Source organism: Balearica regulorum, chromosome 9 (genome assembly GCF_011004875.1).
Source record: "Balearica regulorum gibbericeps isolate bBalReg1 chromosome 9, bBalReg1.pri, whole genome shotgun sequence".
Taxonomy (NCBI): domain Eukaryota; kingdom Metazoa; phylum Chordata; class Aves; order Gruiformes; family Gruidae; genus Balearica; species Balearica regulorum.
The window spans coordinates 11,985,893-12,013,509 of NC_046192.1; the positions used below are offsets into that span (position 1 = coordinate 11,985,893).

Genomic DNA, 27,617 nt, shown 5'->3' on the forward strand with positions numbered 1-27,617 from the left:
CATGATTGATATACATTGTGTTCACATTTTGAGCTCAAAATAGTTGTCTAAACCAGCCAGCTACTTGTCAATTTTACTTTTGCTACAGGATTTGCTAAGCTGTGCTAGCATATTCTCATCAAAACCTGGTCTCTGCACTCATTGCAGGCTGTTGCCATCAGTGACACGCCTGTCACTTCCCAGTACTGCTATAGAAATTTTCCTCTTTTCTGCTGCAGTTGAAACTTTTGACCCTTTTCTCCAAGATCAGCTCTCATGCTAACTCTCCTTTCCCTTTTCTTACCAGGCAAAAGAAATAAATTACTTTCTTTGGTGCCGACAACATAACATCACATGGCAAAATGCAGTAAAATTCTGGAAAGTCAGCATTTGGCTTACAGCTCTCTTACCAGAGGGCTACATCAGAGTTGTCTCCAGTGACACTTCCTGGCCTGCAAGAGGCACTGTAATGTCACGTTTCACAATGTAAGATTGAGACGTGTCAGCCTTACTGTACCATACAATTGGCACTGCTGGTGTACAGCTACACATACACATCTACCCACTGTCCCACATCAACTGCTGTGCACAGTTTGTTTCTTTCTCAACACGTGGCACGTAGATTGTAATCTTTTTCCACTAGCAATACTTTTTAACATACACATGCATGTGTATACACAGACACACACATATGTACATCCCTTCGCACACACATGCAGACTCTCTGAAAACTAGCTTAAAAATACAATACCCATAGCTAAAGCCACACATAACCACCAGATTTACTGCAGCATCCCTGGAAAAAACACTAATTCAGAGCTACTGCTGCACAGTGCCTTCATTTACAAGGCTACCTAGATGTATACGGTCACCATTAGGGCAACTTTAGTAAATACAAGGGTCGTTCAAATTACTTAGTCTTGATTTTAAAAAGACAGTCGCTTACACACGACATAGATTTAGAAGTCTTTTTGGGTAGAGTTACAGTCAGTATCACCAGTGTCACTACTCTTCTCTAAACAAAGAGAAATCCAACTTCCAACAGCATCCTGCCCTGCCCTCGTGCAGCAGCAGCCCAAGGCTCTGGGGCACAGCTGCCACTGAAAGACCAGCATCAACAGGAACAATCTCTTCAAGTTTTATAAATAAAACAGCATAGAAAAAGTAGAAGGAGGAAGTGGATGTAGATCATCTAAAAATATTCAATGGACTTCTAAAAGATATTCAACTGATTTCTGTATTCAGCTTAAAGCAGATCTATCACCAAACTAATTATATATACTTTATCACATACCAATTGTAAAGACTTTAAATATGACTGAATTCCAAATAAATGCCAAGTCTTAACTACACCCATCATTTGGGGACAAAAAGAGATTACACTGATTTCTGTTCCACTGAAAAACAGCAGTGCGTACAGTGGTAAGCTGAACACAATGAGACCCATCAGCCTCCTAGTCACGGTAATCTTACTGCGTGGATGAAAAAGGTCAACAGAGATGGATCAAACTAGAATGATTTGTATAATAATACTCAATTCTTATATAATGTTTCTCAGCAGTACTTTTGAAGCACAAAGGAGGTCAGTGTCATTATTCTCATTTTACCTATGGAAAACCGAGCATATGGGAAAGAAACCTACTTAAAACTCTCATAGAGAGGCTTTAACTACTCTATATAAAAACACCACAAACTGAGTATGCTTGTCACTGATGCAAATTCAAAATAAAAACCTGTCAGTGGACATATGTACGTTTCTCTTAGAACAAAAGCACTTTGCTTCTACATAAATTATTTTTCCAACTCTCAGTCACCACTATTGTTGTTTCTCATGGAGAAAAACTAGAGCTGCTGTTCTTTCATATTTGAAAAAACATGTTCACTACATAACTATTATTCTTCCCGGCATTTGCATAATATTTGTGTTTGCATGCACAAAGACAAATTCAATTTAAATGATCTTTAGCTTCAAGCAGTCACAGAACAAAGTTACCCAATTCTATGTACATGTATGCTCACATGCACACACTAACTAACCATCCCACAAGACAACTTTAAATCATTATGTGAAGTCCTAAACAGCTTAACGTCACACAAACAACATGGACTCCTATACAAATATGAAGCTATAGAGGTTTTAGTGATTTTTTTCCTGTATAACTAAATCTGTTAGATCTGCAGCTTAGTTGCAAAGATAATCAGAAACAATGTCAATCAGAGAGTCTATAGAATCTGTCACAGGCAGTTTGAAGGAAACCATAGCCGATGCGAAACACACACCAACCAGCTGGTGTTGCACACAATGCGTACGTCAACAAAAAAAAAAAGTCTTTGAATTTTTAGAGAAAACACCAGGGAAGTGTTGGTAATTTGGATTTCATATTCAGAGCTCTGAAACAAATGTCCACATTTTTAAAGTGTATCAGTGAACAGCCATTTTAAATAATACAGCCTATGGCTTGATGGTAGTGGCAAAAAAAAAGAGTTCGAAGTTGTGAAATATCCTAAGTCCATTAGGATATTTTGGAATAACATACGTGATGTGTCCTCAGGCTCCTCTATTACACTAAAACATAAACTGGTCTCCAAGATCAGGATACAGTATTATAAAAGCATATATAAACCCCAAATTATTAACATGCTATTAGTATGCATGTATTTTCTTGGAACATTTCTTCGTTTGTTTACTGCACAAACTTACTAGGCTATAAACCTAATTTTAAAAATTCCGTAGTTTGTAGAAGCACATCCATATCTAGAAATATATGAAATCAGAGATCTGTAGAAAAGAAAAAACAAAATGGGGCAGATGATATTTCAGTGTACTTCAGGCTTACACTGACCAGTATTCAGTTTTTTACTGTTCAATCTGACAAATTTATAGGAGTTAACAGTTCCATGAATCTCAAAGTACCAAGTGTAGGTCTATTGATAACCGATTCTATTGTCTTGGTCATTTTAGCAGATCTCTTCAAGCACACAATGAACTCCCAGCGCTCTTCAGGCCTTGAGCTGGAACCCCCTAAGGCCCTAGCCAGATATTCAGCACACTGCCACTAAAATTCGTTTATGCAGACCTCATCACCAATGTTTGTTCCTGCCTGCAAGTCAGCACAGCCACGGCTATGGCTGTGCAGTGAACTTGCCTTCTTTTCCTTTGGCAAGGGGAACAATGGGCATTTTTTGGCTGAATCTGTTCCCAGGTCCAGCAAATGGCTCAGCCACCTACACAGCTATGCTGGCGCTAAGCAAAAGAAAATGTTTAAAAGCAGCTGTGAGGTCACCACAGCCAACTTAATTGGCACTGTTGCCAGAGAAGATATCTATCAAAGCAAGCAAAATATTACATCACAAGGAAAGGCAGAAAAATGTATATATGTTAATTAAAAAAGAAAGACACCTGCCTTACTGCTTCCACATATGCCAGTAGCATAGGCATATGGCAGTCCTGTGCATTGAGAAGTTTCTAAAACACCAGCCCTATCACAATTTAGTAAAAATTAGGTACTGCATAAAAAAATTACATACTGAAGTAAGTTCATTGTGAAGTTGTATTAAAGGTTATGATTCCCACCCAAAGAAGTCTGGATTGCAATTTGATCCTCCCTCAGGGCGCCTGTTGCAAGACTGGCAGTCTAGAGCTGGACTCTCTTCCCTCCACGGCAATAAACAGAGAACACCATGTAAATTCATAGAATATAGTAACAAAAAAGTATTAACTAAGGACAGTATGATCTACATTATACATTTTAAGATGAGAATCAAATATGTCACTCATAGTCAACCGTTTGAAAACTGTTGCTTCTTTCTTCCACACTCTATTAACTGTCAACTTACTGTTCATAGACAAAAGTGCATCAGCACCCAGTGTCTTCACTGGACACAGACATAGTGGGGCAGCCAATAGATTTGTTTAGGAGGCAAACAAAATGGTAACCTGTGAAAGAAACCCATTTTTTACATGCACGGGTACTCCCCATGAAAGATAACAAAATACGGTTTCAGTAATTTTTATATTTTTTTTTTTTACAAGCACTTAGAAATTTCGAGTTCTTTTAATTTTCAGGTCATTACCTATTGAAAATTAAGCTTATGCTCCAGGTGACTTCTCTGTGTATTTAATTGATCTGATTCACTTTTGGGAATATCCCTTACTTGCAAGTCATGTACATCACGTACTTTTAAAATAAGCTAAAAGCATGCCAAAACAAGACCCTGGAAACAGTATAATTAAAAATGCAACTGATCAAATACAAGTTAATCCTTACTAGACTTTTCTTATTAGACTTTTTTCCATTTATATCAGATGTATTACCTTTTCATTCCTAACAGCAGCCATGAGTTTTGAATGAAACAACCTTGTTCCACGAGACATCTTCAGGTTTTTTTGAAAATAAATTCATTAAGAGTTTTCTGGCTCAAAGTTTGGTAAGAATTTTTCTTCCCCAAAACCAAGCCTTCCTGTTGGTTTTTTGTAACTCTAGTCTAAATTCTGATCAAATCCCAACTTGTCAAGTTTATGAAAAACATTAACTCATATATAACCCCTCCTGCCCCCTAAACTAACTATTCTTGGTAAAATATGTACTTAACAAGCCAAGTTACAAAAATCTGCACACAGAATCAAAGAATGGTGGGGAAGGACCTCCAGAGATCATCTTGTCCAACCTCTCTGCTCAAGCACATCAGCCAGAGCAGGTTGTCCAGGATCATGTCCAGGTGGCTTCTGTGTATTTCCAAGGATGAAGACTCTGGACAACCTGTGCCAGTGGTCAGTCACCCTCACAGTAAAAATGTCTCCTGATGTTCAGAGAAAACCTCCTGTGTTTTAGTCCGTGCCCACTGCCTCTGGTCCTGTCACTAGGTACCACCGAAAAGAGTCTGACTCCATCCTGTATGCACCTTCCCTTCAGGTATTTATATACATTGGTAATAAGCTCCCCTCCGAGCCTTCTCTTCTCCAGACTAAACAGTCCCAGCTCTCTCAGCTTTTCCTCATAGAAGGGACGTTCCAATCCCTTCCTGCTCTTAATGGCCCTTGGCTGGACCCTCTCCACTACACCTATGACTCTCCTGCACTGGGGAGCCCCGTAACTGTACCCAGCACTCCAGGTGTGGACGGAAAGGATCACCTCTCTCAACCTGCTGTCAACACTCCTCCCCATACAGCCCAGGACACCGTTAGCCTTCCTTGTGGCAAGGGCCCAATGCACACTCATAGTCACCTCGCTCCCCACCAGCAGCCCCAGGTCCCTTTCTGCAGAGCTGCCATCCAGCCAGTGAGCCCCAGCCTGTCGAGGTCCCCCTGGCCGGCAGCACACCCCTCTGCCGTACCACACACAGACTGCACATTCCAAGTAACCGTTTCCTCTAATACTGTAAAAAGTCTCAGCTCCTGCTTCCCAGGTTCAGTCAGCAGCCCATTTACTGTGCTTCTCGCCGGCGGCGCCGCCGAGCGATCCCCCGCACTCCCACGCCTCTTTAAGGCACACACACCGCCCCCCCTTCCCCATTCAGTTTAAACTAGGAAAGCCAGAGAGCGGGGGCCTCAGGCGTGCGGGGAGACCGGCCGGGCCCGATCCGCCGGGCCGCAGAAGATGGCGGCCCCCGCCCGCCTTTGTTACCCGAGGGCACCGTGCCGCGGGGCAAGGCGGGAGCAATCGCGCGCCGAGCAAGCGCACGCGAAGCACGTGGCGGGCCGGGCGCGGGGGGCGGCAGGGCGCGGGATCAGAACGTGCGGCAGAGTCTCCAACCCGCCTTAACAAAGCCTCTGCTTTTCCACGTGGCGGTTGTAAATACGGCCATCCACGCCGATAGTCCTAAATTTAAACAAACAATTCTAGTTCAGCCAGTCTCACATTGCAGTACGGCCAAGGTAGCAGCACCTGGAAACTGAAGGAGTTGAGAAAGATTTTGCACCAGCTACGGAGCGTCAAGGGGAGAAACCTCAGTGGGAGCAAAGCAAAGACAGAAAACCCCACAGCAGGCAACACTGTTTTGTGTTAAGCACAGGGTGTTTTGCCAGAGTCACTACTAGAGCTGGCCGGTCCGTTTCTGCCCCACTTGGTGGGTGCCCAGTGCGGTGGGCAGCAATGGCTCCTCTGCCCCAGCCCACCACACTTCAGCTCGTTCTGCAGAGCTGCACAGATCAAGTAGAAATCTTTTAAATCTGCACCTGCTTTCAAATTTGGAGTTCTCTGTGTATCTTGTTTTGTTCAAAGGAATCTTCAGAACATGATGTCCCTTCACCTGTCACTGCAGAAGGTAACAAATTAATTCATTCCAGGTATGTTAAATTAGAATGCTCACCTAATGGCACCACATCTCATTAAATTTACAGCAGAGAAGCAGCGGCTTCTCAGCAACTTCTTTTGAGTACTAAAATGATTTTGCAAGTAATATCTGATCTGTAATATTGATTTTATTACAGGGCCTCATACCTAGGCAACTCCAGCGCTCAGCAGATCAGGCAGCCTTGGGACTACTCCTTAAACTGGAATAGAGCCCTCAAAGCCGTGGACATGCATGTGGATGGATGCACAGAGGGCAGGAGAGGTGGCTTTACGGGACAAGGGACCAGGTGGTAATACAGATGTGCCTGCTGCTTGGAATCAGTGGGAAAAGATTTGATTTTCCATTTTTATAATATACACGAACAGGATTACAAAACTGGAAGTGTTTAACTTATTGACTGGGAATGTCTCCCAAACATTAAATTTTAAATTCTCCTAGTTACGCGTACTAATTTTCAACATGAACTCTACAGTGTGTCTGATTTAATTCATTCACAGCTTGAAACAATTACCCCAAAACCGTAACTGAACTGTCCATTGTCCAACTCATTTACAAACCTAATTACACCTGCTTAAGAACTGACCTGAACTATTATACTTAGTAATTTTAACAGAATCGGCCAACTCCACCAAGACATCTTGCCACTTAAACCAGGATTTTGCCTAAATAATGGAGTACCTTAGTTGTTGCCAATTAACTTTATGAGGAACCAAAGTTCTGCCTACACCCAGGAGCGTGTCAGTGTTGTTAGCATGGAGCATAACCATGAATTTCTCCCAACAGGCACAATGCATGATAAAACACTAGAAGAACAGCTACCACAGATGTACAGGTCTATTCCCAAGGCTCTGTTCTCCCAAACATGAGAGGAGGCATCCCCCTTTGCATTCAGTAACCCAAGAGATTCACTAAAGAATGTGAACCAGGGCCAATTTTTTCTGTCTGGGAGAATTAAAATGCAGGTCTCCTACAGGAATAATTTTAATCACTAGTCTGCCAGGTACTTTCAGATAAGGAAATGAAGTATAGTCAGCCCAGCTTGCCATGGTTGAACAATTTGTGTGTAACAACTAAGAATCCGCTATGTCAAAGACTGAGTGAAAAAGTGAGTGAAAAAAATAAGTGCAACATTTCCAAATAATTCCTGTGAGACAAGCAATTGTTCTGTCCAGAGAATAACTGAATAACTTTAAAAGTATAGGACATTACTGTTAGTAATAATACCTCAGCCACCCTGATCCCAGTCTTTATTAGATTTTGCCTCTGGGATGATAGATGTATTATTTACTTCTATTCTTCTATGTTGCACTTATTTTAGTCTTCTTCCCTAGTACCATGACACAATAATCACAAAATAATGAAACACAAAGGGCAATTATCTCACCAGTGCACAATAAATTAATTCTCAAAGGCCTAAAACAAGTCTGTAATGTTCTGCATAGTTTAGAAAACTAGGAAGATATTGTAGCTCTAGACATTTTCTGTCTAGACTCTTTCATTTTTTCAGACACTGATGTCTGATGCACTTACACTGTTGTGATAAGCCAGAAATCATTCTTCCAGCTAGTACATGCATTTGTTTATTGCAATGGGTAACAGCAAACCAGTATTTACTTAGAAAGGTAGATCAAAGCGTTTCCTGAATTGTAAATCCTCAAGTCTTCAGATATTGATAAGGGATTGCAGTTTTATATTATTGTAATCCTATTGCTGTTCTGACTGCCAACACACTGTTTTAGAGTCAAAAGTGATTAATCTAGAAATGGTAAGATGCAACAGATAAGGACAAAATATAATTATTACTGTCAATTGTCCGGAACGCTTATAAAAGTACCACGAGATATCACTGACCATGAAGTCATGCTTAACCTTCTCTCTCATCTGGACTACAAGAGAGTCTGGGAACTTTAAGGGTGGGGGTGGAAATTAGGAAATTCAGCACAATATTCACCATCAAGGAAAGAAAAAAAGGGCTTATTTTGTCCTCTAATTAATTTTACTACACTCTCTTTTCCCCTCTGAAAAACCTGAAGATCAGCAACGCTTGCATGTCAGTAACAAAACATCTACCAGTGTGGATGTATGAAATACATTCTGAACATTTAAGTTCTGAGTCTCCCAAAACTGAATCAGCCATATGCAGTGAAATCAACAATAATATTAATTTAGTAAACATAAGAGAGAAATAAGTCAATGTCTGCTTCTTTTTATGTATACAAATAGAATTCTCTTACCTTTTGTTGGACTCTGGTTCTGATCTATAAATCCTTTCAAGTCTCCATTTGTGGAAGTCACACCAACCTGAATAAAACATTTTTGAAGTCTTAAAATATGATAAACCTTTCTACGTTTTCTAGTATGCAACTAACACTATCACGAAAGTAATCTGCTCTGCATTTCTGAAACATCATAATCCTATGGACAGTAGAATCTAACAAGAGCATGAGATTCAAAGCAAAGGATCCAAGACATTTACTGTGTATATATGAAGACAAACTCTAATTTTAACTAAGTTCTTACCTAAAAAACCCCTAAATATTCTGATACTGTACTATACATGACCTAAGCAGGACATTCTAGCTATTATGGTGTAGGTCACTGTCCCCTCCAAGTCAAATAGAGCAGCTGCCATCAATAACATAGCAGAAATCTGCCTGATGTCCGGTATTCTCACTACTAAGCTACACGGTCTACAGGCCTGAGAGATGTGACTATTGATGCATTTTAAATACATTCCCCAGTCTTCAGAGATAAACTGATTTACCCTGAGGGTAAATTACCGGAGACGTGGAAAACTTATATCATATATAGAATGATGCATCTCAGATTTTGACATGTACGCAAAGCATAGAAAGATGGAGATAGTATAGAAAAACACAAGATCACTGTTCCTGGACGAGGGAGAGGAAAGATGAAAAGTCCCTCAGATCCCAGCTAACAAGGGATGGGCCCAGCAACAGCAAGTCACGATAAGGCATTCTGCAGTTTCAGAGCATTTATGCTTGCACCACCTTAGAAACCCCTGTTCAACAAAGCATTTTGTTTTGCTTCCAAGATGGAAGCTGTGATAAGCACCGAGGGATTGTGGTCCATTGGAGCAGTAAGCAATTAAACTAAATACTATAAAATCTCTTTTTAAATTGTAAAATTTGAGTACTTCTGTAAATAATTGGGACAAAGGGTTCCGGTATCCAAGTCAAGAAGAAAACAAGCACACACTCAAGGATCAAATATTTGCCTTATTTTACAGATGTATGTAGTAATAATGGCACATATACTAGGGTCGCTCACAGAATTTTAATCATACCAAATTAGAGAATCATTTGACTGCAAGTAAATTAAATGGTAGTAACAGAACACTAAAATAAACTACACAAGAACAAAAAATACCTGTTACAAGCATTCAATCACTTGGTTCCGCTAGAGACCTTGTATTTGGCAAGTAGGTTTTGAAGGAGAAAATATGCACACAGCATTATGACAGACTCTTTTGAAGCTATTTCTATTAAGATTTTTTCACCATCAGGAGCAACATACGAACATTAGCTGTTGCTGCCCTACCCTGATCGTAAATTACTGCCTAAATAAGCTAAGTTAGGTGCTTCTGCAAACAAGCCTGTAGAGATGCTCAATATTGTTCATCAATTTATCTCAAATGTTTTCTCTACCAGGCTTGCTCTTCTCTGTCACACCCAACTAGACAGTCCTACACTATTTCCAATGGGCAACCAAGTGCTTTGGTTGTTGCAGACTACAGTATCACAAGAAGTTACTTTTGAAACAGAGCAAGTTTGTCTCATTTTTTCCTCTCTCTTTTCCCTTTTTCCCCCGCAGGTGGCAGTGGTGCAGAGGCAATGCAGCAGGGCTGGGGAAGACAAGAACAGAAACGCCTGGATTTAAGCAGGGGAAAGAGGAGCAAGACAGGAAACCAAATGCAAAACGTCTCCTATTGCATTTTGGTAGCAGATCCATACAGAAAACAGCAGCATTCTAGTATTCCTCCCCCCCAGGTGCTTGGGCGGCAAAGAAAGCTCATGTGGTAAGAGGTCACTGTGTTTCCTGACACTGAAAATGTATTCTTGAGGAGATCTTTAAAATAGAGGTTAGAAAGGTTAGTAAATTGCATAGCACATAGCATCAAAAGGGCATTACAACTGCAAAGTCAAGATGAAGAGCCAACACTCTTGTATCATGCTATTGCTGCCTTTGCACAATAAATAACAGTATCAGCTTCTCCCTAGGATCCCTGCCTCTGCAAGAAATAGAACAACCCAACTAGGAGAGAATTTTAATTCAGAGAAGAAACAGAGGAGCCACAGGGATAAATATCAAGTGGTAGATATAAGGGCTGTAACTCGTTCCAAAAGAAAGGATAAGAATTACTATTCCCACGAACATCTCTAAAGACAGCACTGCAATTTGTTGAAATTGAACCTTCAGCTCTAGATTTACAACTACATTTCCGTTGATTCATATCAGTGCTTCAATTAAACACTGAAGATGATATAGATATGCACTGGGAGCCCAAGATGACTCTCCAGCCATTATAAAAATTCAAACATTTACATGTAATTCTGTGAATGATTTAGATTATTACACTGATTCAATATTTAAGGAAATGTAACAAAGTATTTGAATTCTTTTTTTGTGCGTATCCTGTACTTCAGTGATCCAAATATAGAAAATTACAACAGAATTTTAGTTTGCATAGAAATATGTATTTTCATGATGATGGTCCTTGTAACACATTTATAAAGAGCATCCAATGAACAGGAGCACTTCTCTCAATTTTATAATCTTTGTATCTAAGTTTAGAAGAGTTTGAAAACAAACTTGAATTTCATGAGGACTTAAATGAGAAGTGTGGCAGATCTAAAGGCATTTGTTTCTCTAATAGAAGAATTATCATAGCTAAACCCTCAGAAGCAACAAAGCGTGATGCAATATTACAATACTGCAGCAGAATAAGAACTTTATAGTATTCCATTTTGATGTCAGAGACGTCCCATGCCATGTTGTTATCTGTAGACCGCACCACCCAATGCTTTTGGGAATTTGAAGAGTTGCCTGTGTAAGACAGGTGTTAAGGCTTGCTTAAGGCCCCCTCGACCAACTTCAGCAGTTAAACAAACTGCTCCATACTGACATGTGAGAGGAGCACTATTACAGCCATTTAACTGACCTCATCTATGACAAGACAACCACCCTCTGAGCAGCAGTGACATGCATGTAAATTCAGATCAGACACTCAAAACTAACAGATTATTTAAGTAATCTGCTCGAGTCATTCTTTGTTTTGTCCTAAAAATAAGTTTACCATGAGTATTTGCTCATTTTTTCCCCATTTCTCAATACTGTTTTGGTGCCTTCTTACCTAAAGGACAGATGGGAATAGGAGTACAAAACAGGCAAGAAAAATGTATTTTATGATATAAACGAAGAAGGAAATAACCCATTATGACAGGGCGGTTTACATTACATCTGGGTACAATGTGTATGGTAAGCACGTAAACATCTCATCTCCAAGAAAATCCATTCAACATTTTATTATTCGTAGCTGTTTTGGTTGGATTTGTTTTCTAAGACAGGTCAAATTACCCACAAGCAATGTTCCACAATCAGATACTAGAAAGTGTCCTGCATTTAGATAAAGTGAGCAGTGAGCCCAGCCTGATAATTCTCCCATCACGTACACAAAAAGTTAGCAAGGAAATACAGTGATGGGCAACGTCGTTCATGTTACATACACATTCAATCTGCGGAAGCATTTTGCCACATGCTTGAAGTGCAAGCTTCCTTGGAGACAAGGTTGCTCAACACAGCTTATGCATGTGAGATGCAAAGACATTTTAACCTAAGCGCACCGCACTTTGTTGAGATGCATTAGGAGCACAAACATCCCTAGACTACTGTGTCCCAGTTGAGGGGTAGTGATTTCAGAACATAGAGGTGACAGCTTCTTGATGTGTATGTTTGATGAAAGATGTGTGCCCTTTAAGAGTTTCCCAGATGATGTCTAAATTCCAGTACCTTAAAGTTCCCTTTCCTTGAGGCTTCAAACAGAAAGAAAAAAGATGGAAATACTTCTGCAGAGAAGCTCTCTCCCTCAACTCACTCTGCAGATCATTAAAATATTTCAGACAGTATAACAGACACATACTAACCTTAAATTTGAAACAGGTTTCAGGCTGCAGAAACCCATAGACATATGCTAAACCCTGGAACTCTGCAAATTCAGCAGCATTCTTGGGCCTTCTAACAGCAACAGAAAACACTAGGGCTGACACTACTGGCCTGAGTGTGCAGTTCTGAGTAACTAAGGTTGGGAAATCCTGAAGAAGTGCTACAAATAAGGACAAAAAGCATATGACCATCCTTGTTTTTACACTATTACTTGTTTTGCAAATCCTTTGAACAGGTATACTTAACAAACATGAAAACTGAGTTCTACTTTAATCTACACCACAGTAACTGATTTTTTCAAAAGTAAACCCATAAACATTAGCTAACTAACTAGGTTTGCATAGTTTAATATGCAAAATTTGAAAGCATGCATACAAAAAATATTTTTCCTATACAGTAACTATAGCCTTGCATTAAAGTAAACAAAACCAAAACCATATTTATATATTCAACACAAGAGTAGGTTGTCCAGACTGAATGTCATATGTCTGTCCTTGGATGTTTTCAAAACCCAAAGCCCTGAGTGGCCCTGACCAAAGCACCAAGCAACTCGGTTCTAAAGTTAAGTGTCAAAGAGCTTTAAGCAAAGCACCAGAGTAGATGGCCTCTTGAGATCCCTTTCAACCTATGCAACTCTATGACTCTATCACACAACACTCCACGGATGTTATTGGCATTGGTATTTATCCTTTGACTGCATTGAACAAAAGGTCAAATCCTCAAATGATTTGGATTTGTGCAGCTGTTCCACATACACCAGTAGAATTACCTGTTTACACTACAGTTGACTATGGCCTATGAAATAAGTAAGTCAAAGGGCTTTGCATATACACATCAATTTATTTTCTGGCTTGGTCAGCTTGAATCAGTCAAACATAAGACATCTGAAAGCCTTACCTGGAACTACACGCCAAATGAAACTATTAATAAAGCCAAAAGAAAAGAAATTTCTGAGACTTGAGAATTCATTTAATCAAACTATGTCATTAGCATCAATCTAACCACATATGCACAAAAGCTTTTGCAGTTACTGAACAGAGAGCAATCCTAGGGTTACCTGCACTTTTATTCTGGGGTACTTCTTTAGTCATGTTGGATCCTAAACCTGTTCAGATTTAATTAGACTGCAGGATGCCCTATCAAAGGCAGCCACAACAAGTAAACTGCCCAGGGCCCAAAGTCATACTCTACTCCCTGAGTACCAAGCTTAATCAGAACTGTTCTCTATACAAATTGTGTACCTCAGGAAGCATAGCTAATTAGGCAGAAAATTAGGGTCAGGATGTTAGACGTTTCATAAGCTCTCTCAGAACTCAAGAAAGAGGAATCAAATATGGAGCCTTTAGACACCACACTACAGGCTTGTTAATGCAGCAGATGAACAAACAGGGAGGCCCTCAGTATTCTAGAAATCAAGAGTGTACTGACATTAGTAAAGAAATATGTCATCTTTCTGTTCTTTCTTGAGTTTTGAGACTCACAGTAGAAGGATTTTACTCTGGTGCAAAGGTGAGATGCTTCAACAAAATGAGAAGCTCTCTGATAAGCTTGGAGCAATGTTAGAGGAATCACAGATTCAGAGTATCTCAAGTTGGAAGGGATCTATAAGGATCAATAAGGAAACAGCATAAAGCAATGCCCAGCTATCAATGCCTGACCTATAGCTGAATAAACTCCATATCCTTAAAGATATTGTAACCAGTTTAAATTTACCAAAACACTGCAGAAGATGACAGGGTACACATTTGTGGTATAAAAATCGGACAAGATTTTTGAATTTGAAGGTCTTTGTGTCTGATTTCTTGTATGGACAAACACAAGAAATCAAACACAAAGACTTTCAAATTCTGAAAGCTGGAAGTGACTGGCAGCGTGTCAATGTAAAAAGTAATGCATGTTGTAGAATTACACTTACATTTTTTGCCGTCATGTCAGATAATATTGCTTTATATTCCGTAAAACCATAAGATATCCCTTTTCATCTTCACAGAATCTTTAAAATTAGCATCCTGTAAGAAAGTTAATAAAACATGCAAGTTAAAATACATTTTCAGTTACCTATCTGAATCCCCACATCTCCAGAAGACAGTTGGGTTTTTTTTTACTTTTTGATAAAATCAATCACAATAGTCAGGTTCTGCATGGATATTAGAAATGTACATTGCTTGAAATAGGCAGAGATGTAATCTTATGTATAAAGGCCCAACTTACATAGAGGCCTAACTATATTAATGTGCTAACAAAGCATTTCATACCATTACTAAAGTCTTGTAATTAAAACCATGCAATTATTTGCATCTAATGCAGATTGATCCTAAAAACTGGAAGTGAATTAATTCTCTCCATCATGTCTTTAGCCTCCAACAACAGAGAAACCTTCTAATTCCATCACTGCAGACATCCAAAGATCTTGATAAAAAGTAGGAAATACTATGAAATGTGTATATATGTATACACAGCAAACATTAAGTATTTTTAGGAAATATCCAAGAAAAAACATTCCAGTTCAAACTAATCTTTTTTGTACCTTCACACTTTTTTATTAACCCTATGTAATTAGAATTATAATATTAGAATTACAGGAAAAGACAAACATTTTGGTATACTGAAAAATACTTAGTGACCTCTTTTTTAAATCAAAGCTTCTAGAAGTCTCAATGAAAACAAGAAAACAAGTTACAAATCAATGCTGGCAGCACAAACCATATTAAAGATAGAATTAACTTGACAAAATGTTTAAGTACTTCAAAAGTACTTTATAAGTACTACTTGCTGTTAATAAATGGACTAAAAAAACATCTGAATTGCACTTGGATGTATAAAGAGAGGGAGAACTGTTCACACTTTCAAGTGTGGAATCAATTCAGCAAAATCTTTTAGAAGATGCCTAAACTAGATACCAAATATGAGTCATGACCATTTACAGCAGAACTCAGCAACTACAAAAGCAGGGTGCAATTCACGTTATTTTCTCTGTATTTTAACCTATGCAAAGTTTGCGAACGGCCAGTGTCTTCACCTTCCTTCTAGAAAAGTGACAAAAATGTTTCAGTAGTGTGCATAGGTAATAGGGACCTCTACCATCACTGCATTAATGGTTTTGGACAATCCAGAAGAATTTTAAATTCTAGGATGTTTCTATAAATGTCTTGGTTTATTCAGATATCATATAAATTCAACTGTTAGTAGAGTTAGTGGAAAAACATTGTATTCAACTTAGAGGTGTTCTCCATTTCCTGTTGAATGAGTTGTATTTATCATCCTTGGTGCCTCAATTTATTGCAGCCATAATTAAGCAGCTACTCCAGCATGTGAACACCACACAATTCTGTCTATCCCCTAAGACGTTCTCCAGTGAAAACTTGTTTTAGTTTCACAACAAAACATCCATGAAAATAAGAAGCATTTTTCTCTGCCTTCAGAGAGGACACTACAGAGAGATAACTATTCACACCCTGGGGAAATGGGCTACTGGATCTGTGTAGCAATCCTGAAACCTGAAGAAGAGCCACAGAAAAGCCATAAATACTGAATCCTTGCATTGTGTCTGAAAATTAGGATCTACGTGCCTCTTCTTTTTCACCTTCCTCCTCCTTCCACACAAACTCTCCAAATACGTCATCTGGAGCTCTGGCCAAAATTCATGATGCAGTTTGACCTCCCTGTCTTGCTTTAAGAGGCTCTACAATAATTTACTCAAATAAAACATAGTTAAGAACACATTTGCTAAGCAGCTTTAACCCATTTATAGATAAGCAAACTAGTTTCATCTTTGACAAGTTATTTGCTGTCAAGCTTAGTGATCCAGAAGGTATTGTCCATAAACTATTACTGTCTTTTGCCACAATGCTCTTTAGCCAGTATGAACAGTTGGTATTCTTCCAGCTTTATGAACACATTTTGTCAAGCTCAAGAAGCCAGACTTTGTGACCCCACCATCTGCCATGACCTCTTGTCAGGTTCAGACAAAAGAACCTACACAGATGGCCTCTAAAATGGAGATTCTCTTCATTTCCAATCGCTGTTTGACAGCTTGCATCACATAGATAGAGAAACATAAAACTCAACCTTTTTGTTCTTTAGCTGGTTTCTACTGAAATGAAGCTGCATAAAGACAGGTTTAGAGCCCAAAGCACATGGGACACAAAGATTGCTTTATTTGAACTAAGGTTCTCCCTTTATAGTCTAAGCCTTGGTTTATAATCAACCCCTATAATTTTGCCTTTTGGTCAAATATCATACAGTACAGTAAGCCAACTGAACCATCTGACTTTGTAAACTTTGAGTTGTAGTTTCTTCTAGAACATACGTTGCCTAACCACTTATGCCAATCACATTAAAAAGCCAGTTTGGGCATTAAATTTACAAAACCCCAGATAATCAGCTCTAGTTACAACAAAACAGTACAAGAATGGTTATCTGTACCTATTCTTGTTACAAATTAAAAGCCAGATCTATTATGAAGTTTCAGTGATATTGAAGCTAAGTAAGAAACAATGAAAACCAGAAAACAATTATCTGCAGAAAAATATTATATTCCTTCATAGATTTATTTTCTATGGTCCAAAGTCTTATTTTTAAAATATCCCTTTAAGATACACATACTGGCTAAAACCTAATAGTAGAGAAGAATAAAGCCCTGTACCAGAACAGGCTATTTTCTGTCCCTGACAGTTAAGCTTTTCCAAACTTATCTTCGTTTTCTTTAGCTTTCTCAAAGTCTTATCAGTACTTCACATATCACACCTTCACATAGACCAGCAGCACACAAAGGTTCTGCCCAGTCCCAGAGGCCACCTCCATTTCACAACAGAAAGCGTAATTTCTGTCAGTATTACATCAGTATTAACCATCTACAAATTAATACAACTATTAGACAGCTACCTAAAATGTTTAGATGAAAAAGCTTCATGGAACACAGAAAGAATCGTAGAGGTATTTTAGTATACTAGAATGATTTTTATCATCATCAAGGAGTGTTTTTTTCATTTACTTGATCACGAGTACTGCAAAGAGAAAATTACTCCAAGTAACTCGGTCAGCAAAGAGGAAAGAAAATGCCATCAGTTTCAAGAAAAAGGGACCTGTGTAACACCAGCTTTTACACTAGAAACTAGTTTGTATTCTTCACACTCCTTTCCGTAATACTAACTTTCAAGCTACGGTACTACACGGTTGATTTCAGAAGACAGCAGGAACAAAAAGATTCCTTATTAATCAGTACAAGCTCACTTTTAAACCACTAATTTATGCACAGCATCTACATGGATTAGACCACCTGTTACACATATGTTGCTTCATTGTGTCTCAGTTTGCAGACCAGTAAAATTTCAAAACTACAAAATACTTATCAGAAATCCACCTGCTCTCTCCCTCCCAGAAGTGTTTCCCTGTCTTGTTCCTAAAAAAACATTTCAATATCTAGCTCCTTTTTGAAGCAATCAAGATTAAAAAGGACAGATTTTGCATCTCTATAAGAATAATCCACTGATTTAACAACTTTTTTTCCTGAGTCCTCTTCAGATGACCTAGTCCCAGTTTTATTCTTTATTTATGTATACAAGAAATAAACTTGGCCTACAAACTTCAAAAGACAGGAATACCCATGTCCACGCAACATCCAGCTTGCCACTAAATGAAGAACTTCAAAAAGCCAACCAACAGGCGTATTCATCAAGTTGCACACACAGAGTGGGAAGTAAGTCACCATTTTCAGTTACCCACACAGTAATTTTTATTTTGAAAATAATATTAGAAAGTAGCTCTCCAGAAACATTTGAAAGGAACTCCCACCATGATGTGCACGATGAAGGTCTTGGAGGTACTACAACTTATTTTTCCAGCTTTTACTGTGAACAACTGTATGCCTTAAAAAAGCCATAGTAGATAACAAACAAGGTGATTAGAGAGACTGAATAAAGGAAATCTAAGCAACTTGACTGCTAAATGATATTAGGAGCTTTTAACAAAATACCTTGAGAAGAGTAGTGAGTTTAAAAGCTTCATCATTTAATTGTTTTTACATGACTTAAGACTGCAACCTGTGAATCCAAAGTACAGAAGTTTTTACTATTACGTGACACAGAAACAAAATGAGCATTAGTGCTTTAAATCAAGATGTGGTCTAAATGGAAAATATAACTACCTGAACCTAATTTGAAAGTGAAGATCTCATCTTGTAGCTTGGGGGAACCAGCTGATACACAAGCAATCGGAAGAAAACCAAGTAAGTACCTACAACTGACCAGGTTCTCCTAAATTGCTGTGATTGAGCAAAATGCTCATGTATCATCAGAACAAATTAACCAATACCTCCTGACACAACAGCAATTATGACTCAAATTTACACAGTACAAAGCACCTGGAAAAAACAGACAAGGTCTACATGCCAGTTCAGTTAGTATAAACCGTAGCACTTAAGCTATACAACAACCAACCAACATTTAGTGTGGTTTCCTCAGAGGACATCAGGTTAAAAGTCCCTTTAAGAACCTCATGCAGCATATATTGAGGCAACAAATGAATCAGAACCCTTTCAATACTCTTGGACTTGATCCCGAACACCACATCCCCATTACTCCTACTACTTGCTATATTTACTCTCGCTGTTGTGCATATTGTAACATGACTAGCAAAAGCAGTCTTGATGGAGGGTACTGAGTATCTTGAATCCCAAGGGTAAGAACAGGTCTGAGTGGATGTACAAGTGACAAGAACACACAACACCGGAATAAAATCCAAAGCAGTAATCAAACTCTCCCCAGGCTGAAAGTGCCCAGAGTCTCCATTTGCTTAATTGCACTGCTGAGCCTCAAGTTCTGCTGCTTGTCCAGTCTTGACAGTGCTGAGACCCAAGTCCCATCAACCTGGAACTAGATACTCCTTCCCTCAGGGGACTCAGTTTCTCAGGCACGCTCTTAGAGATACCCAATGCCATGCAAGTACTAGCAGTCATATGTCTAAGAAGAGGAGCAGCACTCACAGCTTATTTCAAAATCATTAAGGTGAAGCATGTCCCTTGTTGCTCAAATAAGGAGGATGTTACATTAAATATGTGGAATAATTCCCAAGTACTTGAACCTTTGAAGGGTCTTTTAATTCCCCAAACCAGCTTACTGTCATTTAAGATAAAGTACGTAGGGTTTGACATCAGAATAGCGGATAACCTTCATGCAGCACTTAAAAAAGTAAGATGATCCAAAATTTCTTTCGGAGTTTTACAGACAACATACTCTTATCTGCACGGATATGCACAGATACATTTGGAATTAACAGAAACTTAGCTGTAGTTCTTTTACATAAACAATCTATTCTCTAAGCTCATCTTTTGTTCTCTAACTGGGTTTCTAGCCCATTTTTTCCCCATAGCTGACTACTATACATGGCACAACATTTGGAAGTCTACTGGTTCAGCAGAAAGAGGCAGGTACAACTTCCTGCCAGAGTAAAGAGCACACTGTACTTTCACAAACATACGTTTGCCTTAAGAAATTTCATTTTAGCAATAGAATGACATTTGAAAAAAAATTAGTGATCTATATGAGCGGCTGTAAAACATCTTGGTAAGACAGTCTTTGTGCATTGACAATAATGCATTAGATCGTCTTTCAATTCAGCTGAAAAGAGCATCTTTTTGACTCCTGAGATTTCAAACAAGCTTCTTGCTACCACCAGCTCATATACTGTATGATACCTCACAGAATGCTCTATATATTAATTTGGTCTTGTAATGAGTTTTAATTTTGAGATTTTAAAATTTACAGAGTTATCAGTACATGGAAGAGTTCAACCATCCTGTTGAGATACACTTTTTTCTACACCCTGCAGCTGGAAGGATCTTAACATCCAATGAACTGAAGATAATTTTATATTTGCATTTAATTAAAGATCACCAAGCTATATAGGGATAAAAAACCTGATGATGGGGAGAGACTTAATAACTATTTCCTACAGTTTCCTTATAATTTGCTAGAAGCTTTGTTCTAGTTTAAAGCCATTATTAACTCTATTCTTGCATGGATTGAAGATGACAGTATTCACTGAAGGGTAAAGGTTACAAAAAATTTTCATACTTCTTTAGTTATAAGTCAATACAAAGGCATAAGGGGATTCTTCTAGTGATGCACAAGCTCTCAAATACTGATTAAAGCACACAAAATTACCTACAGGGTGCAATTCCATGAAACAAGTTGCACTGATGCAAGATCCTACCCCTCCTACCATTGCTAAAAGGCATCTTCCCCTTTTCCCTGCTTCTGCCACTTTTCATTCCTTCCCCACACTACATGCTCTCAACCTGACCCCCTCAGTGGGCCAATTTAGACACTGTCAGAATAGCAACAATGGGGTGGAAAGGGGGAAGAACAAAGTTTTCCATGTGCTGCAACCCACCGACAAGCTCAGATGACCATCTAGGCTGGTGCACAGGACAGAACTAACCCTTCAGATTTAGCAATCTGTTTGATCAGTTCTGTCTGGTTTGCAGAACCACATCATGACTCCATTCCTGAAAAAAAGCATTTATGATCTCCTGAAAATTTACTTATGGGTTGAAATGTGACAAAAGGTTGGATATGGTTTGTTTTTATGAGGACTACCCCATGCTTTTGAAGAGTTCACTGGAGTGTGTGCACGCTTCAAAAATCCATTAGGAAGTAGTGGGATGTTTTGTCTTTAGATCACAGCTTTCTCACTCCTTTCTTATACAGCTAGAAGCAGGATGAATAATTTGCTTTTGACAGACAGCAGAAGCCTGCTGTTATATAGAATCAATATACAGCTTGAAATTTTATCAGTTGTCTGTGTGAAGTTATCGATTTAAAAAAATTGTTTAACTGTATTTGCAATTGTAAGTTGAATTTCAAACTGAAGCTTACGCCAATTGGATTGCACATTTAAGAGAACACAAATATATTTCTCAAGTTTCTCAAGTCTCAAAATCAATTTTACAATGAAGGGAAAAGTTACCTAACTCTTTCCTTACAATAAATGAAGAGCCCATGCACACAAAGGTTTTTGATTTTACTCTGGGAACATAAGCTCACTTTCACTTGCAGTTCCTAATCTCATGCATAATTATTGGTCATGTTACCATCATAATTTCTATTACAGGTCAATTACTGTTATTCTGGTAATTACAACTATTGCCCATATGGGAAAGGTTTAATACTTGGATGACCGTTATGGTTCACAAGTAACTTTTAATATGTTAATGTATTGGCATTCACAAGCCTTAACGAGCAAATACTGATAAATTTGTTTTAAAACTTTAATTCCCACAAATATAACATCTGCTACCAAGTTGAAGAATTCATCTATACAACTCCATTAAAAGTTCATAGCCTTAAAGACAGCATTTACCTGTAGCAACCTGCCAATTTCATTTTGAACACATGACCTTGTATTTCATTATTTTTTCCCCACTTATATCTTGGGCTGAAATTCCCAATAACAAAACATGGCTGAAAATGAAAATGGTCACTTATCCATGCAGAATGCATCTGCTAACCCCTAACATGGGGAAATGGATTATGAGTTCCTATCAAAGCAACCTTCTCATGCACCCTGCCAGACATATAGTCACCCATCAGAGGTTAGTAAGGGACTCTGTTAAACAAAAGAACTAAAGAGGTTGTAAGACAGAACTGAATCATTTGCTATTCCCACCCAAACTGAGACAAATTTGGCAGCAACAGGAACCCGATGAAACAGGAGAAACCTGACTTTCCAAACAGAGGAGCATGCCCTAACTTCCACAGAAAAAAAAAAAGGAACATCACTTTTATAAAATGGATTATTTCTACAGCTATGTTAAACAACAGCATGTTTAGAAGTTTTGTGAAAAACTCGACTGCTCATGTCTATCAAATATCCTAAGGACTGTGAACCAGGAGGATCACAGTGCATGACGATTCTGGATAGCATTTTCAAAGATATCTCTAAAGAAATTCCCTCCACAATTCATGCTTAAGAGATTTGGGAAGTTAAAAAAGACCAGGCTGTCTTGTACCTCTCTTTTAAACCTTGTCACCAAGTCAGAAAGAATGAAATTGTGCCAGTACCGGAACTGCTGCAATTCACAACCAAGCATACTCACAGAAGCAAATTCTAATCTTTTTCCAGCTTAGTCTCAGTCTCTAGTGTGGCAGTCAATACTAAATATGAGCTGGCTAAAGCATTATTTTATCATCAAGTTAGTGCTGCAAAAATCTAAAAATTTCTACAGTTTTCAGTAAAGAAAAACGTCGTCAAAAGTGGCTTTAGAAGGCTATGGATTTTGCAAACCGTGTTCTGAAAGGCAGAGCTTCTTCAACAGTACTAAGTGAACAGCTAGTTCTAGGAGAAGTTATTCCTGAATATCAACCCTTTTCATTTAATTAATATTCTGTATTTCACTAGAAACATGATATTCTAGAACAGTGTGCTTTAGTTACAGTCTACTAATGCCTATGTTAGTATACTCATATTAGCATATATTACCCTTATATTAGCGTATTTTATATATATTAGTCTTGCAAACTGAGCCATCATAGGCATACAGTTTGATTTCCTTAGACTGATTTTTATGCTGTTAATATTAGAAAGTATAAAAGTAAGCTTGAACAGTCTGGATACACCTTTACTAGAAACTATCGTTGCACAGAGGAAATCAGACAAAGTAGCAAAAAAGTTCCTTTAATGAAACTGTAAGTGTAAGATCACTTACTACCGCCCCACCTTCTTGCAAAAGAACTCTAGTCTACAAATCAAATGACAGGGGGAAAAAAAGAATTAAATTTCATTCTAATACTGGATGTTACAAAAAACAGAATCATAGAATGGTTTGGGTTGGAAGGGACCTTAAAGATCATCTAGTTCCAACCCCCCTGCTGTGGGCAGGGACACCCTCCACTAGACCACGTTGCCCAAAGCCCCATCCAACCTGGCCTTGAACACTTCCAGGGAGGGGGCCTCCACAACCTCTCTGGGCAACCTGTTCCAGTACCTCACCACTCTCACAGTAAAGAATTTCTTTCTAACATCTAATCTAAATCAACCCTCCTTCAGCTTGAACCCATTCCCCCTTGTCCTGTCACTACTCTCCCTGATAAACAGTCCCTCACCAGCTTTCCTGTAGGCCCCCTTCAGGTACTGGAAAGCTGCAATGAGATCTCCTCGGAGCCACCTTTTCTCCAGGCATATGAAGAACCAAACCAGGAAGTTGTTATAAAACTGTCACTCCCTACCACACCCACAGCTTTTGACAGTATTTCCTAGCATATACCTAGCTTTTCAGATCCTGCAACAGGCATTTATACTATTAGCTTCAACATAGTATATGTGCTATTACTACACCAAGACATTTGAATTCCAAGACATTCCACTGAATACCTAAAATTTTATGATAAACCTGTCTGATTCCAGTGGCTTCTTGGCTTTGCAGTCAAGAACTCCACAAGTGTATTTCTTTGCACTGGACTACACAATTTATTTTCCCTATTTTAAGATTCACTGTTGAATCACTAGTAATCGTGCCCTGTGAATGTAATCAGAAAGGCAGATGAGAAATGTACATAGAAAAAGCAAAAAACAAATTGTTGCTTATTAAAGACAACCCTAAGAATACTATTTTAAGGTAGCACACATCAGAAGAAATGCAATTCCAAGAACTGAATTAGGCTAGCTACAAGTAAAGAACTCATTCTGATCCACATTAGGACACATAACTTTAAATATTATTACCTACACAGTATGGGCTGCAGCTTCCCTCCCCTAACCATATCAAGTTGCTATTCTTCTATTGCTTGTAGAGATTTGCACTAAACTTTCCTGTAGGCACAGTGAACAGATCTGCACACTTAAACTGAATAATATAAATTCTTGAAGGGGAAAAAAAGGTGGAATTTTGTTTCCTATGTTTTCACTAAACCTGTAATACCACTTTTAGCCAAAACCACTGAAAGATCTTCGCTGTGAGGGTGCTCACAACTGTCCAGGAAGTATGTCCAGATGCACAAGAGGCCCCTGCAGTAGTGTCCAACATATACAGGAGCAGACAAAGATAAAGAATTCTCCTGTAGTATTGACATGCCTTGCAAAACTGCACTGTGCCTTTTGCCTAAGTGAATTGTTTGGCCTATCCCCTTTACACTGGGTAGCTGCTGTCAAGATGCTGTATTGAAAACTGTACCTTACCACTTTGTAAAGTGAGATTGCCAGTCAGAACCCTCTGCAGCAAGAAAGAGCATTGCCGTCAGTGGTGTACGTTTTCTGTAAAGTGAACTACATCAGTATGATACAAGTCAAATGGGTTTTTTTGGTGTGTTATAACAGTGATTTCTATACAGAGAAAGTGATTAAAAGAACCCCCAATAATTTGACAGTGAAATAATGTCATTCTTAAATTCACCCGTGAGACAATCTTGCTAATATTTAATAATTTTCAGTTTTTTCCTTAGTATAGAATTAAATCATTTGACCTATTACTCTTTCCTCTTCTAGAAGTACTAGACTCACTTCACAAGAATGTTTTCAAAGGAGAATTTGTCCTTTTTTCCCCTCTTACGACTACCTCTCTTGTCGTCTTTTCTACAATGCAAACTTCTTATTCTTTCATGCTTCTTCAAAGTGCTGTAGTTAGCACCTTTTACGCTATTTTGAACAGAATTTCCTGAAATTCAGTACTTCACTATGTACAAAACATCTTTGAGTACACATAGCATTGGCACAAATATAGGCTGTGAAATATAGTTCTGTATTTGTTCTATAAAACTGGTCATCTGTCATGAGGCTTTACCCCATACATACAAATCATACATTTTTTGTATAAGGCAGTATATAATATAATCAAATTAACTAAAGTTAATTTGGAAAGGGTAAAGAAATGGAGCAGAACTTATTAATTTCTATTTTAATAGCATCAATTTATACTAGCACAAGATTTTTTTAAATAAAAGATTATATCAAGTTGCAATTAGTTACAATTACAACCTCCAACATTTTGATCTATTTGCTGTCAGCATAATTAAGCTACATCAGTGATTGTAGTCGGGAAAAAAGCTATTAGTTGTTAAAAGTATTAATGAAGAGTCATGAAAATAACTGATTTCCAAATTATGAAAACTGACCAATATTTTTTTTTAATTTTTACACAGTATGTTAAATTCTATCAATTTAAACTATTCACACTGTCAATTCAAAAATTGACACAGAAAATGAAACCCAAAGTCCCTTCTGTAGAGGAAAACAGCATCATTCCTTTACTCATTGAGGAGGGAGCACGCTCTCAGATGCAGTTTTCTTCCACATTTCAAGGAAGTTTGCTTATTCCGTGTTTTCCTCCTATTGTTTGCATTCTCAATTCTGAAAGATGGTATTTATATTTGGATTCACCTCTGCCATTAAACCCTTTACGGCTCAAAGTCAGGGAAGGCCTGCAACTCAGAACGCGCAGGAAGAGACATTCAATTAAGTTTTGTTGTTGCTGTCCGGCTAACCCTCCCCCGATAAAACCCGTGAGTCAAAACAACCACGCTATGGAGTTCAAGCTGTACTTTGCACGGCCACGAGCTTCTCTGCTCCCTTTTTGAACTGTAACTCCTCAAGGCGGGGGCCGGTCACGCCTCCAGCCCCCCGCCCCATCGCGGCCGCCGGCCCGGGCCGCCCTGCTCGCCCCGCGGCCGCGTAGGCCCGCCGCTCTCAGCGCGCTCCCCACAATGGAGGGTGACCCGGCAGCACGCAGCGCGGCTGTCACCCGCCAAGCCGGGCACGCCGCCGCCCCGCGGCCGCCCGCAGGTGTCAGGCACCGGCTCGCCTCCCTCCCGGGGCGCGGGAGGCGCCTGCCACCGCCTCCCCCGCCCGACCCGCGTGCGGCACGGCGAGGGAGGGGGGCGGCGACGGGACCGAGCCGCCAGACAGCGCGGGGGGAGGGGGGGGGAGGCGCGCGGCGGCCGTTAAGCGCCGCGGGGCGCAGGGCGGGGGAAGCGGCGCCCCGGCCCGCCGGGAAGAAAGGCGCTGCCCCTCTCTCACAGCCCCCCCCCCCCCCCCCCCCCCGGTTCCCCGCTCACCTGCAGGCCCGGCAGCGGTGAAGGAAGAGGGCGAGGGAAGGCGGTTGCGCGGGCCGGGCCTAGACAGCGGCGCTGAGGCGACGAGACGGCGACGGTCCCTCACCAGCCGCGCGGCAGGCAGCCAGCCGCTCCGCCCGGCCCCGCGCGCCGACGACGCCTCTCGGCCGGGCCGGCGCCGCGCACCCGCCGCTCGCGAGGAGGCCCCGAGATGGGAGCCCACCAGGGCCAGTCCGCGAGCCGCGGCGCGAGCGCTCTCAGCGCCTCCAGGTCGGCGGCCGCCGCCGCCTCCTCCCCCCCCTCGCGCCCGGCCCCACTCGCCGCCTCACTCCACCGCCGCGCCGTGCTCTGCCCGCGTCCTTCTCCCCCGCACAAGCTTGGCGGCGTCTGGCAAGCGGGCGCGCCCATTGGCCGCCGCACCGCGTGAGGTCAGGCGCCCTCCCCGCGCTATTGGCTCGATCCCGTGTGTGTACACACGCCACCCGCCAATCCACGGGCCGACGGCGAGTGGGGCGGGGCGGAAGAGCGGGGCCGGCCGAGACCCCGACCACCGCCTCCCCCGACGGCCCCTGGGCGGCGGGTTCCGGCTGCTGTCGGGCGGAGGGGGCGGAGGGCCGCGGCGACCGGCCGGAGGCGGGGGGAACGCTAAGGGCAGGGGCCGGCAGCTATGCGCCGAGTCGCGCTCGCTGACAGCTCCAGCCGGTCCTACCTGCCCTCACCGGCGCACAGGTGCGGGCGCTGCCCTGCTGAGGCGGGGCGCTGCCGGTCGGTATAAAGTATATATATTTGTGTAGTTATATGCGTTGAACGGCGCCGCACTGTCTGCAGACACAGACCTTGCCGGGCTCCGTTCCGCTTATCTGAGAGGAGCTGGCGTGACTGTGTGCCGGGGATGCAAAGTTCAGCCCCGCCACCCGCCGCGGGCTCGGCCGCCTCAGGTGAAGGAACATCCCCCGCCCCCCGGCCCGGGAACGCGGCTGCAGAGACGAGCTGCGGGGCGGCGACCGGCACCAGCACCGGGCAAACCTCGGCTCGTTTCCTTTTTTAACGTGCGCCCCGCCACAGTTCCGTCACAGCCTTCCTATGAAACAAAGGAGCTTTTGGCAAACAAAGAGACGA

At 40.6% G+C, this 27,617-nt stretch overlaps 1 protein-coding gene and 1 long non-coding RNA gene across 10 annotated transcripts in view; one reads left to right on the forward strand and one right to left on the reverse strand.

The window, feature by feature from the left end:
- LOC142602920 (uncharacterized) overlaps nt 1-11,820 on the forward strand; it is a 50,437-nt gene extending 38,617 nt beyond the window's left edge. For 2 of the 4 annotated variants that reach the window (XR_012836772.1, XR_012836771.1), the window contains 3 exons: nt 6,201-6,243; nt 6,410-6,559; nt 10,108-11,820. This is a non-coding gene — a long non-coding RNA (uncharacterized LOC142602920). Of the gene's footprint in view, nt 1-5,183; nt 5,259-6,200; nt 6,244-6,409; nt 6,560-10,107 lie in introns of those variants that run through there. The other 2 variants (XR_012836773.1, XR_012836770.1) reach the window with 2 other exon arrangements.
- TFDP2 (transcription factor Dp-2) overlaps nt 1-26,885 on the reverse strand; it is a 53,617-nt gene extending 26,732 nt beyond the window's left edge. For 2 of the 6 annotated variants that reach the window (XM_075761127.1, XM_075761126.1), the window contains exons 1-3: nt 26,502-26,885; nt 14,372-14,465; nt 8,508-8,574 (exon numbers count right to left, since the gene is read on the reverse strand). In XM_075761127.1, coding sequence (XP_075617242.1) covers nt 8,508-8,574; nt 14,372-14,386 — 82 coding nt within the window. In that variant the 5' untranslated portion in view covers nt 14,387-14,465; nt 26,502-26,885. Of the gene's footprint in view, nt 1-3,816; nt 3,917-4,294; nt 4,426-5,204; nt 5,603-8,507; nt 8,575-14,371; nt 14,466-26,501 lie in introns of those variants that run through there. The other 4 variants (XM_075761125.1, XM_075761123.1, XM_075761129.1 and 1 more) reach the window with 3 other exon arrangements.
- Between the last annotated feature and the right edge of the window lie 732 nt (nt 26,886-27,617).